The sequence below is a fragment of the Sycon ciliatum genome, chromosome 4 (genome assembly GCF_964019385.1).
Source record: "Sycon ciliatum chromosome 4, ocSycCili1.1, whole genome shotgun sequence".
Taxonomy (NCBI): domain Eukaryota; kingdom Metazoa; phylum Porifera; class Calcarea; order Leucosolenida; family Sycettidae; genus Sycon; species Sycon ciliatum.
Window position 1 is genome coordinate 34073496 of NC_088646.1, and position 11257 is coordinate 34084752.

Genomic DNA, 11257 nt, shown 5'->3' on the forward strand with positions numbered 1-11257 from the left:
AGCAGTACAGTATGCAATTGTTGTGTACGGCAAGGTGGAGATGAAATTTGAAAATATTTTCCGGAGAAGCCTGCTCCCCTATACGAGACTAGCAAATCTAGCTCAATAGCCCCTACAGTAGTTATTTTTTTACTTTTGGACAAACGTGCAGTCAAAATGTGGTCAAAATTATTAATTTAAACTCGGATACTGAGCCAGTAATAAAATGTCAAAAGAGAAGAAACACATATTAAATATAACTCGTTCTCATGTGTTTCTTCTTCGACAAAATTATTACCGTATTATCTCTAATATAAGCACAGTCTCCAATAATAGCACGTCTCCAATAATAGAACACCCTGGGGCGGCATTCAAAAAAAAAAGTGCTCAGTCTCCATTATAAGCACACTGTGTAAATTCATTATCTGTACCGGCGAAAAACCCCTGAAACGTGATATGTGTGTCTGACATGAATTCGGCATGGCAACATTTGTTACAAGCCTCTGACTGAATGAGGTTGAAATAATAATGGAACAGTCTCCAATAAAGGAACGTCTCCAATAATAGCACGGGGCGGAGGTACATTGAAAAAACAAAGGACCGTGCTTATTACAGATTAGAGATACATGTAATACCAAGAGTACATAAACCTCTCTTGGTAATACCAAGAGTACATAAACCGGTTTATGTACTCTTGGTAATACCAAGAGTACATAACCCCCCGGTGGTTATGTACTCTTGGTAATACGGGTAAATAATAATTATATTTTCTTTTTACCAGGCGCTAGCGTGGGCCATTCCCTGAATTCATAGGTATAGGTACTACTACAGTAGATATTGGTTATAACGTGCCCTTCTGATTTTTCACATTTTATCACTATAACCGGTATATCACTACAGGCGATTTTCAACTGCGCGCGTCATACATACACATTATACACGTGTGGGTACTCGATCGTGCTAATGTAGCGTACTGATACGTGATGGATGCTACTGCACCTTCTCCAGTCTAGAGTGAAGAACTTCTTGGCCCAAAGGCATCATCCAGGAAGCACCAGACCAGAATACCCTATGACAACACACATGTGGCTCCAAGTCGAGACATCAATGCCTCACACTCGTGTGTTGCTATCACTATAGACGATAATTTTTCTGCACAAAGAGGTGTTTTGAATGGTGATTCTGTATCCTTATAGCCGATTTATCGCTATATACGATATATTGGTTATAATGATAATTTGACTGGCTTTTTCTGGTTTTGCTTTTGATATTTTCATTTTGTATCAATATAGCCGGTTTATCACTATGTCCGATGACTTTATAACCGATATCCACTGTACTAGGTGCCAGACATTCTTTTTTCTTTCTTTTTCTTTTTACCAGGCGTGCACGCGTGGGCCATCCCCTAAATAATCATAAATAATAATATATTTTGAGTTTTTGTATATTACAATTTACACTGCACACAGTCGATATCGTGAGTCATGCATGCATGATTGCATGCACGGTGACGTGTGAGACTGTGAGTCCGTTATGTCATGTACATGTACGCGAATGACTGTTGGGACATTCTTCCAAAACATGACGTCACATAATTCGTAAAAAAAAGACAACTTTTGTCGCAAGCGGCTAGCCTGTCGCGCTCGCGAGACTCATCTTGGGCGCGCTCGAGCTGCGAAGCGCGACACACGAGCGCGACCCAAACTGTGTCACGTGTGTGTCGAATCTGATCGCCTTCGATTATTTATTTTCGTTCTACTCGACAATTCCAAAAATCAGGCTTTAGCTTTGCCCTTGAACTTGAAATCTCGTGCCTTATTCTTTCCTGGGGACTGGTGTTGGATATTGAACGGGCGGAGTTACCGCCGGGATGATGGATGAAGGAGATGATGGCCTAAACTTGGCTGCGCGCATTCTCATTTTCGCGTGGCCTGCCACTAGTGTTTCGCAGATTCACAAAGGGTGTCACAGGCATAGCTGGAGGAAGAAAGGTGAGAGAATCGGTTGCACAGTGCAGATCAACCCAACCATTTGGTTGTTTTAATTTTACTTCGCACAGTCAAACGGGATGACCACCCAATAAAATTTCCGAACGTGACATTTTTGTAATTTATTGATTTTCCCGAATATACCACAGTTTATTGTTCATGTTATTTCGCTTCAACTTTCGAGGTATGAATTCCTCAACTGCAGACTCGACATGCAAGCTCCATACTGTCCAGGCTGTGTCAACATCAGGTCACGGCTTGTTTGACTTCGTCCGTTAGGCTGTGTTTGCATAGATATTGTGATGGTGTCAAAGACAGTAAAAAGATTGTGTTGGTCGTGTGTCGGGGCGGGGGTATTGTCCCCGCCGAAACTGAATGCAAGTTTAAGAAAGACTAGGTCTAGTGAGTTATGATCAGAAGTGTCCTGTGGGTCTAGCCCTCAGCCCCTCTGCGGCAAGCAGTAAACTATATTTACACCAAAAAGCGCAAAACAAGACTTGATTTTTTACGCGGCTCTTTTCACCATGATAATTATTGTACGCGTGTTTTGAAAATTTGAAATACTCATGGCAACTGGTGGGTGAATCATTCAAAAATTCAAACGTGCCCGCTGTTGAGTGCAGCCATGTGAATCTACACAGTCAATTTTCTCGTAAATCACTCGCCGTAAAACGTGCAAGTGGCTGTCGTGTGAATCGCCTATAACTGACTGTCTGCAGTTGTCGAAGTATTTCCCTGCACTCACTGTACTTTGTTAGAGATGTTCCGCATAACGTAATAACGGTAGTTAAAAAATGTAGTCGATCTACGGAAAGTCTTACGTAAACTGCATGCGCATCTGGGTTCCGCCATACGGAGTTTTCAAATCATAGCAGACTCAGCGGAGGACGTTCAGGTTGGTTGTAACTCTTGAGTTCATGCCGTTAGGCAAACATCAGACAACTGATACTCGGGTCTACCCGACAGTGAGTCAGTATGCTTATAAATACATAGGGCCAGAAGCATAAACAAATTTAGCGCTAAATCTGGTGTAAGGTATGGGGAGAACAGCTGGTGCGGGCCACAGCGCGACAGTAGAAGTGCCGGGAGGGTGGCAGGCAACAGGCAGGTGTGAGCATGAAAGCGCAGAAAGAGGCGATGGGGAGGCAGTGTACAGCAGATGCTGGTGCCGGTTGTGCTGGCGCTGCTGTTGCTGGTCTACTGTTGTTGTTGGCTTACTGATTGTTTGGCTGTTGCTGTTGCTGGTCTACTACTGTTACTTGTGCTGTTGCTGTTGCTGGCTTACTGATGGAGCTGCTGTTGTTCTTGCTGGTCTCCTGCTGTTGCTTGTGGTGATGCCGTGCTGTCACAGGTACTGCCTGATGAGCGTCGGTGGCTGCTACACAGATTTCCGTATCGACTTTGGTGGCACATCCGTCTGGTATCATATTCTCAAGGGTGGAAAGGTCAGGATTCCCTGTCTGTTTGTCTGCACGCCTGTCTGTTTTTGTGTCACACACACACAGTATATAGATGGACGATGGGTGTAGATACAGACATACATCTGTCTGTCTGTCTGTATGTCTGTCTGTCTGTCTGTTTATCTGTCTGTCTGTCTGTCTGTTTCTCTACCCATCATCCATCCGTACTTGTATGTATATTTACCTCTCTGTCCATCCTTCTGACTGACAAGCTCCTTTTAATCACGAATGTGTCTTGTAGCAGAACCTGAGAAGGAAGTGGAATGAGAAGAAGAAAGCTGGCATTGGCTTAAGTGTACAGCATTTCACTGATTAGAAGTCGCACTTGATGATAAGTTGCAACAGGTCTGAGCCAAGTTGTTTCAATACAGTACATTCACATATTACGTAGGAAGAAGTCACGCTCGATTGTAAGTCACACCACCTTCTTTAGGGGTCTTCCGTAATTTACGAAAAATTAAAAAATCCGTCCTCGTGCAAAATTGTCTCTGACCCACCCACCCACCCCCATTTTTTCCGTTAAGTTTTTGATTTTACCGATGCCCAGCTCGAAAATAATAACTCCTGACCCCATGTTTTCTGACTGCACCTACATTGTATGTCAAGTACTAGTAGCTAAGTACAGTGAGTAGTAGGTCTACCGACGGCCATGCACGTCCTACAACTACATGAAAAGTCTGAAAAGTCATGTATAGTAGATACTGGTGTTTGCGACAATCGATCCTACACTACGTCTACACCAGGGAGTCGTAAATACCGGTATTTTACGACTCCCTGGTCTACAGTACACTACACAGTCAGTGCAACAAGTGTATGAAAGTCTCGGCCTGGAGCAAAAAAAAGAAAGAAAAAAAGGTACGAATAATCAAAAAAATTAATTCAGCCAGCACTCTTGACAACCCTACCCCTTTTTGCCCGAGGACGGATTTTTTAATTTTTCGAAAAATACAGACGACTCCTTACCTGTTCATTGGTTGAGGGAAAGATGCAAACGGGAAACGTCTGAAGAAAAAATTGACTGGCGCCACCAGGACTCGAGCCAGGCGCCTTCACTTGAGGGCAGCGGTGCTCTAACCCTTCTTTACCGTTGAGGTTCAGTGTGAAAAGGTGTGACTAACTGTCCTGCTTACAATGCGGTCGTGTGTGTGTGTGTGTGTGTGTGTGTGTGTGTGTGCGTGTGTGTGCGTGTGTTTGTTGTGCACTGCAGGTTTTCTGGCTGATTCCACCGACCCCAATCAATCTTCAGATCTATGAGCAGTGGGTGTTGTCGGGTAAACAGCAGGATATATTCCTGGGTGACATGGTCGAGAAGTGTGCCCGCGTCGAATTGAAACCAGGCTGGACTTTTGTCATTCCTACTGGTGAGTGAAATTGTGTAAGTGTGTGTATGTATGTATGTGTGTGTGTGTGTGTAAGTGTGTGTAAGTGTGTGTATGTATGTGCCAGCTAGTTCGGTTGGTTGGTGCCTTTATGCCTGATTGTGTTGGGTCTGTTGCCAACGGGCTCGGCTGCTTGAAGGTGTAATGCGTGTGTGTGTGTGTGTGCATGTATGTTTGTGTGTTTGTGTGTGTGTACGTGTGTGCATGTGTACGCGCGTGTGTATGTGTGTGTGTGTGGTTGTGTGTGTGTGTGTGTGTGTGTGTGTGTCTGTGTCTTTGTTGCCACACCTGCCGACATGTCAGTAGCCTGCTGATTTTGGAGGCATTTCACGACCCGCCGACAATTGACCTTTTCCTGCCGACAACAGACATGAAAATGTCCCGTTCTGACGTTATGCTTCGTTTAGAACTAAATTAGAACATAATAGAAGTCATGTTCCAGATTTTTGCTCTTACTGGTCATCGTGTTTGTTTTCATTGCTCTCTCCTATGGTGCTAAGTGAAATCATTATTCTGTCTCGGGGGAAAATCTGATAGCTCAATCTGAGTTTCACGCAGACCCGTGCTTTTTTAAAGGGGAAGTATACCCTAAAATCAAATTTTCACCAGTTGTAGTCTTCGGGGTGCTGAGTCGAATGGTCTTGGTCCGAGGAAGCTGCGACGCTCCCTTCCTTCTTTTTTCCCAATCGAACTCGCGCACTTCCACCGAAACTGGGTGACTGCGCCCTACTAGATGGGGATTTGTATGCAAAATGTCACTAAAGGCGCCATGTCGTTCTTATAAAAGCACGGATGACCGCGATTGGCCCATGTGTTGTAGTCGTTTGGACGCTGAGTCGACTAGTTTTGGTCCGAAAAAGGCTGCGATGCAGCGTTCCTCCTTTATTCCCAATCGAACATGGTTGAACAAGCGGTCACGTGCTCCAGGGTGCCCAACTCACCTGGTCACCGCGCCAGCAGGCGACAACTTTCACACCAAGGTTCAACTCGAGTTCAATTCGAGTGACAGGACTGCACCAAAAAAAGGTCAAACAGGCTAGTAAGTTGTACCCTGCAGGCACGATGACCAGGTGACTGGTGTACGCGGGAGCACGTGACAGCTTGTTCAACCATGACTCAGCGTCTAAAAGACTACAACATAAGGAGGAAGAGAGCGTCTCAGCTTCCTCGGACCAAGACCATTCGACTCAGCACCCCGAAGACTACAACTGGTGAAAATGTGATTTTAGGGTATACTTCCCCTTTAACAGTGCGCTTTGTGTGCATGTGTATACTGGGGTTACTATGATGGGGGTCTTGGGGCAAAAAGCCCCCAGATGATGCATTTTATTTTTTCATCCTACTGATATTTGGCCAAAGTGATGTGGCAACACTGGTGTGTGTATGTTTGTTCGTTGACAGGCTGGATTCATGCAGTTCACACTCCTGTGGATTCGCTAGTGTTTGGTGGAAACTTTCTGCACAGTTTCAACATAAGCGGTCAGCTTGCCGTGGCGGACATTGAAGAAACTACTAAGGTACGTGAGCTGTGGTGGGCATGTCTGTGATATCTTCTACAACTCTACCACGGCAATGCCTTGTGTGAGCTTTCCAAGGCTTGGAGTTGTGCATGAAGGTTTCTGTTTTGTTATGTTCCTACGTCGTTCATCGATGTTGCCGTGGAACTGTGTGTGTATGTGTCTCTGTCTCTGCCTCTCTCTGTCTCTCTCTCTGTCTCTCTGTCTCTCTCTCTCTCTCTCTCTCTCTCTCTCTCTCCATCTCTCTCTCTCTCCATCTCTCTCTCTCTCTCTCCATCTCCGTATACTTCACTTTGTTCCACTATGACTCCCTTCGTGTCTTATCATGCAGGTTCCGCAGAAGTTCCGCTTTCCCTTCTTCACGCAGCTCATGTGGTACGCACTAGACAAGTACGCGCACTCTCTGCGTTACTACCTGGAACAGTTTCACGGGTACAAGCCTGATGACAGTACCACCATCACACCCACTGGCACCATCGTCATGGACACCATCGTCATGGACGCCATAGATACTGTGGACAACACCATCGACATTGCAATGGACACCACCATTGACACTGCCATGGACACAAGTACTAGCGGCAAGGAGAAAGAAGAGAGCGATACTTCCCACACTGCTACAACTACTGCTGATGCTACCGAGCCGAGTGATGCGAAGTGTGAGACCGAGAGCGTTGCAACACCAGAGCCACCTGTTGCCGACGCCACCCCGGCAAAGTCCACACGCGTTGAGAAAGCGCACGTTTCCGACAGACCGTCCTCCCCTAGTCCCAGAATGCGGCGTCGCAAGGCTGCAATCGCCGCGGCCGCCGCCATTTCTATCTTGTATCTTGCAGGTATATCATCTCGTGACGACCACATTTAAGTCTGAATTTGAAGTGCGAAGATGCTTCAGCAACCACATCGTACTTTTCCATTGCTTTCATTGTGCTTCTACTGTGCATGTGTGTAACTTGTGGGTATATATGTGATGACATTGTATGCTGGCGACACGGTCAGATTTTGTCCATGCGTGTAACGTACACCTGCATGTTATGCATTGAAAAGGATCTGCCACTTGCGATCCTGGGACAAGTATCAGGTCAGCTTTGTCTTGTGTGGGCTGTACCAGATTGCTGTTCACTTTTCCATCTGTTGGATATGTGACTTTCTGCAAGTTTCTGGTGTATGGCGGCCACTTCTTTGCTTGTCACTTTGTATGATTTACATTCTGTATTCGCTGCTTCCATGGCGTGGTCTGCAAACTGCAATCCTTAGGCAAATGTCATGTTTGCTATGTTGTGCTTTGGCCGTCAGCTTGTCTACACGTTGTAGTTGAATTATTTTGTTCCACAACTGACTTCCTTTTAAAAGTACGGTGGCCACTGCTTTGCATGGCATTTTACATGAAGAATTTCCTGTTTGTGTCGTGTGCATGTGCGTATGTGTGCGTGTACCGTGTGCATCCACGTGTTTGTGTATCTGTGTGCGGGGTAAGCGAGGTGGGGAGGGCTGGTATGTATCAGTGTGTTATCGCAGTCTCATGCCTACATACAGCACATCGCGCGCGTGTTCATCATGTTTACCTTCGGGGTTGGGGTGGGGAGGGAACGGAAAAAAAACTGAAATTATCCATATAAAAATCTCTTTGTGAGCGGTTCTGAAAAACCTTTACTGGCGCTGCCCCGTCGTAAAAGTAAGAAATTAAAACTGGCCCATTGTCCCCCCAAATGTGAACTGATCCACCTAAATCGGGAATGACGGGACCCGAACGCACCAGTAGCACGAGGTCGGGAGGGCACAGGATCACAGCACATCATAGGGTAACACCATCACTAGTACATGGTATCAGTGGCAGTGTAACTTTGCTAGTACACATAGTTACTTCCATCGGATATCCAACATGGGAGTTCATCAACGACCATGGCCTGCGGACCAGCGTCCCCAGCTGCATCCACAGGTAGGAACCTGATTGATTGATTGATTTTATTTGGATTTGCGAGACCAAACGAGCAGGAGTGCTCAATAACAGGGTAGCGAATGGTTGAGTTGTGCTATGTGACAATGTAGTGTGTGCGGAGGCCCAATACGATGTAAGGGGATGGGAGGAGAGAAGGCCAGCGGAGAGTCAAACTCAGAAGAGGGAGGAGAGAATAACTGAAGTACACATTTACTGTGCGAATTCAAATAAACCAGACAAACAGCAAAACGAGTACACAACTCACGAGAATAAAGAGGACTGGAGCACAGAATTGAACTGCTGAAGTACACAGCTGACGAGAATAAAGACAGGAGCACAGAAATGAACGGGAGGCAGTCTACGAAGTGGTGGTACCACCGGTGCATGCACCACGGTACATTATCACATTATCGGCTTTGCAAAGTTCGTGGGTACTGAATACCATGGTATGGCCAACTGTGTAGCAGTCTACAACGACTTACGTGTAGGGAATGGCAGCTTGGCGGAATGCTGGGATGTTGCCCATAGCTCGCACCGTGTCAGGTATATGGTTCCATAACAGGCAACCGCGAGATGCCGGTCTACATTGGCCTGCTCGGCTTCTGGCTATTGGTTGTTGTAGGCCCAGACTGTGCTGAAGGCGAGTTGCTCCGCAGTTGCGAACAAACAGTGCCTGCAGAGCAGGACTGGCACGGTTATGAACGCACCGCCATACCAGCACGAGCAGTTTCTGGCGATATACCTCGTCCATGCGATAAACAGAGAGCCTCTCCAAGAGATCACTGGCCCTGGTAAATCGTGGTCGTCCGAACACCGCCCTTGCTGCGCGGTTTTGGGCCACCTGCAAGCGGTTTAGCTGGTTGTGGGTCAAGCCGGAGCCATATGCTGACGATCCATATATCAAATCCGGCATGATGACAGATAGGAAGTACTTGCTTCGACTAGCTAGAGTGAGGCAGCGTCGCGCCCGCCACAGACTACCGATCTTCCTAGCAGTGCGTGAGATGCACCGGTCAACTTGCGGTTGCCAGGTCATTCGTTCATCGATTAAGACGCCGAGGTATTTCGCGCTGGTGGTGTGCGGAAGCACATCATTTCGACAGCGTACACCCACGTCCGGCTGCTGCCCACTGCTGCTGGTAAAAACCAATACATTACTCTTCTTTGCATTTAATACAAGACCACGAGTGTCCAGCCAACTTGAGAGGGAGGTAACCGCCAAGCTGAGCGCATCAGACACCTCTTGCGCTGTCCGTCTTGCACATGTCAGGGCGATGTTATCCGCAAACTGCAGCGATGATGCCGGCGCAGATTCCAAGGGGATATCTCTGGTGTATATGGAGAACAGCATGGGTCCTAGTACAGAGCCCTGCGACACACCACAAGTGCACCCTCGTGCTACTGCTGCGTTCGGGTCACGTCATTTGCGATTTAGGTGGATCAGTTCACATTTGGGGGTACAATGAGCCAGTTTTAATTTCTTACTTTTACGACGGGGCAGCGCCAGTAAAGGTTTTTCAGCGGTTCAAGTTATATGGATAATGTAAATAATACTCAATACGCTACCTGTGGTGCGGTGCAAGCTCAGCACTGAGCTAAATCAAACTAAATCAAACATACAGCCTACACAGCCTCTAATGGCCCTCTATACAGTGCTGCGATGGCAGAACTTCTGAAGTTCACATCACCTTTCTTCCTCCAGCTATGCCTGTGACACCCTTTGTGAATCAAACACTAGTGGCAGGCCACGCGAAAATGAGAATGCGCGCAGCCAAGATTAGGCCATCATCTCCTTCATCCATCATCCCGGCGGTCACTCCGCCCGTTCAATATCCAACACCAGTCCCCAAGAAGGAATAAGGCCCGAGATTTCAAGTTCAAGGGCAAAGCTAAAGCCAATGGCACTGATTTTTGGAATTGTCGAGTAGAACGAAAATAAATAATCGAAGGCGATATGACGGTCAGATTCGACACACACGTGACACAGTTTGGGTCGCGCTCGTGTGTCGCGCTTCGCAGCTCGAGCGCTTGTCTCTCGCGCTTGCGACAGGCTAGCCGCTTGCGACAAAAGTTGTCTTTTTTTTACGAATTCTGTGACGTCATGTTTTGGAAGAATGTCCCAACAGTCATTCGCGTACATGTACCGTAAAGTACCGTTGATCCGCCCCCACGCCATGTCGCTTCCCAGCTGGGTTTTCGGCAGGGGGCGGGAATTAGATCAAGGCTGTCAAGTGCAGTACGATGTACAACAACGTAGAGGATCAGACTCAAAGTGCTAAAATTAATTGTGCACATTTTGATCCTGGATTGGCAAGTATTGTGTACAGCAGTGCATGCGTCGGTTCAACATCGTATTTCGTTGTATACGGCGAAGTCGCTTCACAAGGAGAAAATCGACAGGGGGCGGGAATTAGAGAGGGGGCGGATCAACGGTACTTTACGGTACATGTCATGTTCATGACGCATTCATGACTCCGTGTTACGTCATTCATTTTTTTTTTTTTTTTTTTTTTTTTTTTTTTTTTTTTTTTTTGTTTTTTCCGAGTTGGCACCTATGAATTCAGGGGATGGCCCACGCCTGGTAAAAAGAAAAAAGAAAGAAAAAAAAAGAATGTCTGGCACCTATGAATTCAGGGGATGGCCCACGCCTGGTAAAAAGAAAAAGAAAAAGAAAAAAAGAAATCATATTAACAAAGAAAACTAAAGAAAAAAGAATGTTTGGCACCTATGAATTCAGGGGATGGCCCACGCCTGGTAAAAAAGAAAAAGAAAAAAAGAAATCATAACAAAGAAAGAAATCATAACAAAGAAAACTAACTAATAGCGAAAACAATACAGCCATTTTTTTTTTTCATTCATTGGACGATTTTTTTACCTCTTGCTGTTGTACTTGCAATCACAATCAAATCTGTACAATTTTTTGTGTGTAAACTGCAACAACTAACTTTGGCATCAATCGAGCACTTTATGGGTTTCTCTTCAGAAGAAAACCTTT

The 11257-nt window shown here is 46.1% G+C and overlaps 2 protein-coding genes across 3 annotated transcripts in view; both read left to right on the plus strand.

Annotated features, from left to right (window-relative positions):
* Window positions 1–1763: 1763 nt before the first annotated feature.
* Window positions 1764–7707, plus strand: LOC135815804 (lysine-specific demethylase 2B-like). Of its 2 annotated transcripts, XM_065329145.1 has the most exons (4): window positions 3282–3412; window positions 4635–4788; window positions 6208–6323; window positions 6655–7707. In XM_065329145.1, the coding sequence occupies exons 1-4, from the start codon at window positions 3302–3304 to the stop codon at window positions 7186–7188; spliced, it is 915 nt and encodes a 304-aa protein (XP_065185217.1). In that variant the 5' UTR covers window positions 3282–3301; the 3' UTR covers window positions 7189–7707. The 2 variants fall into 2 exon arrangements, with proteins under 2 accessions (XP_065185218.1, XP_065185217.1); XM_065329146.1 differs by lacking the exons at window positions 3282–3412; window positions 4635–4788 and adding an exon at window positions 1764–1970.
* A 3476-nt stretch (window positions 7708–11183) lies between these two features.
* Window positions 11184–11257, plus strand: part of LOC135815806 (E3 UFM1-protein ligase 1 homolog) — a 10869-nt gene continuing 10795 nt past the window's right edge. Inside the window, exon 1 of the mRNA XM_065329148.1 lies at window positions 11184–11257. This exon is cut by the window's right edge and continues 332 nt beyond it. The gene's annotated coding sequence lies outside the window, so the exon portion shown is untranslated.

Bases quoted from the DNA above. Each gene is read 5' to 3' on its own strand.
- LOC135815804 (XM_065329145.1), top strand. From the start codon at position 3,302: ATGCCGTGCTGTCACAGGTACTGCCTGATGAGCGTCGGTGGCTGCTAC. The intron at 3,413-4,634 runs GTCAGGATTCCC...TGTGCACTGCAG, and splicing joins ATATTCTCAAGGGTGGAAAG to GTTTTCTGGCTGATTCCACC. The intron at 6,324-6,654 runs GTACGTGAGCTG...CTTATCATGCAG, and splicing joins ACATTGAAGAAACTACTAAG to GTTCCGCAGAAGTTCCGCTT.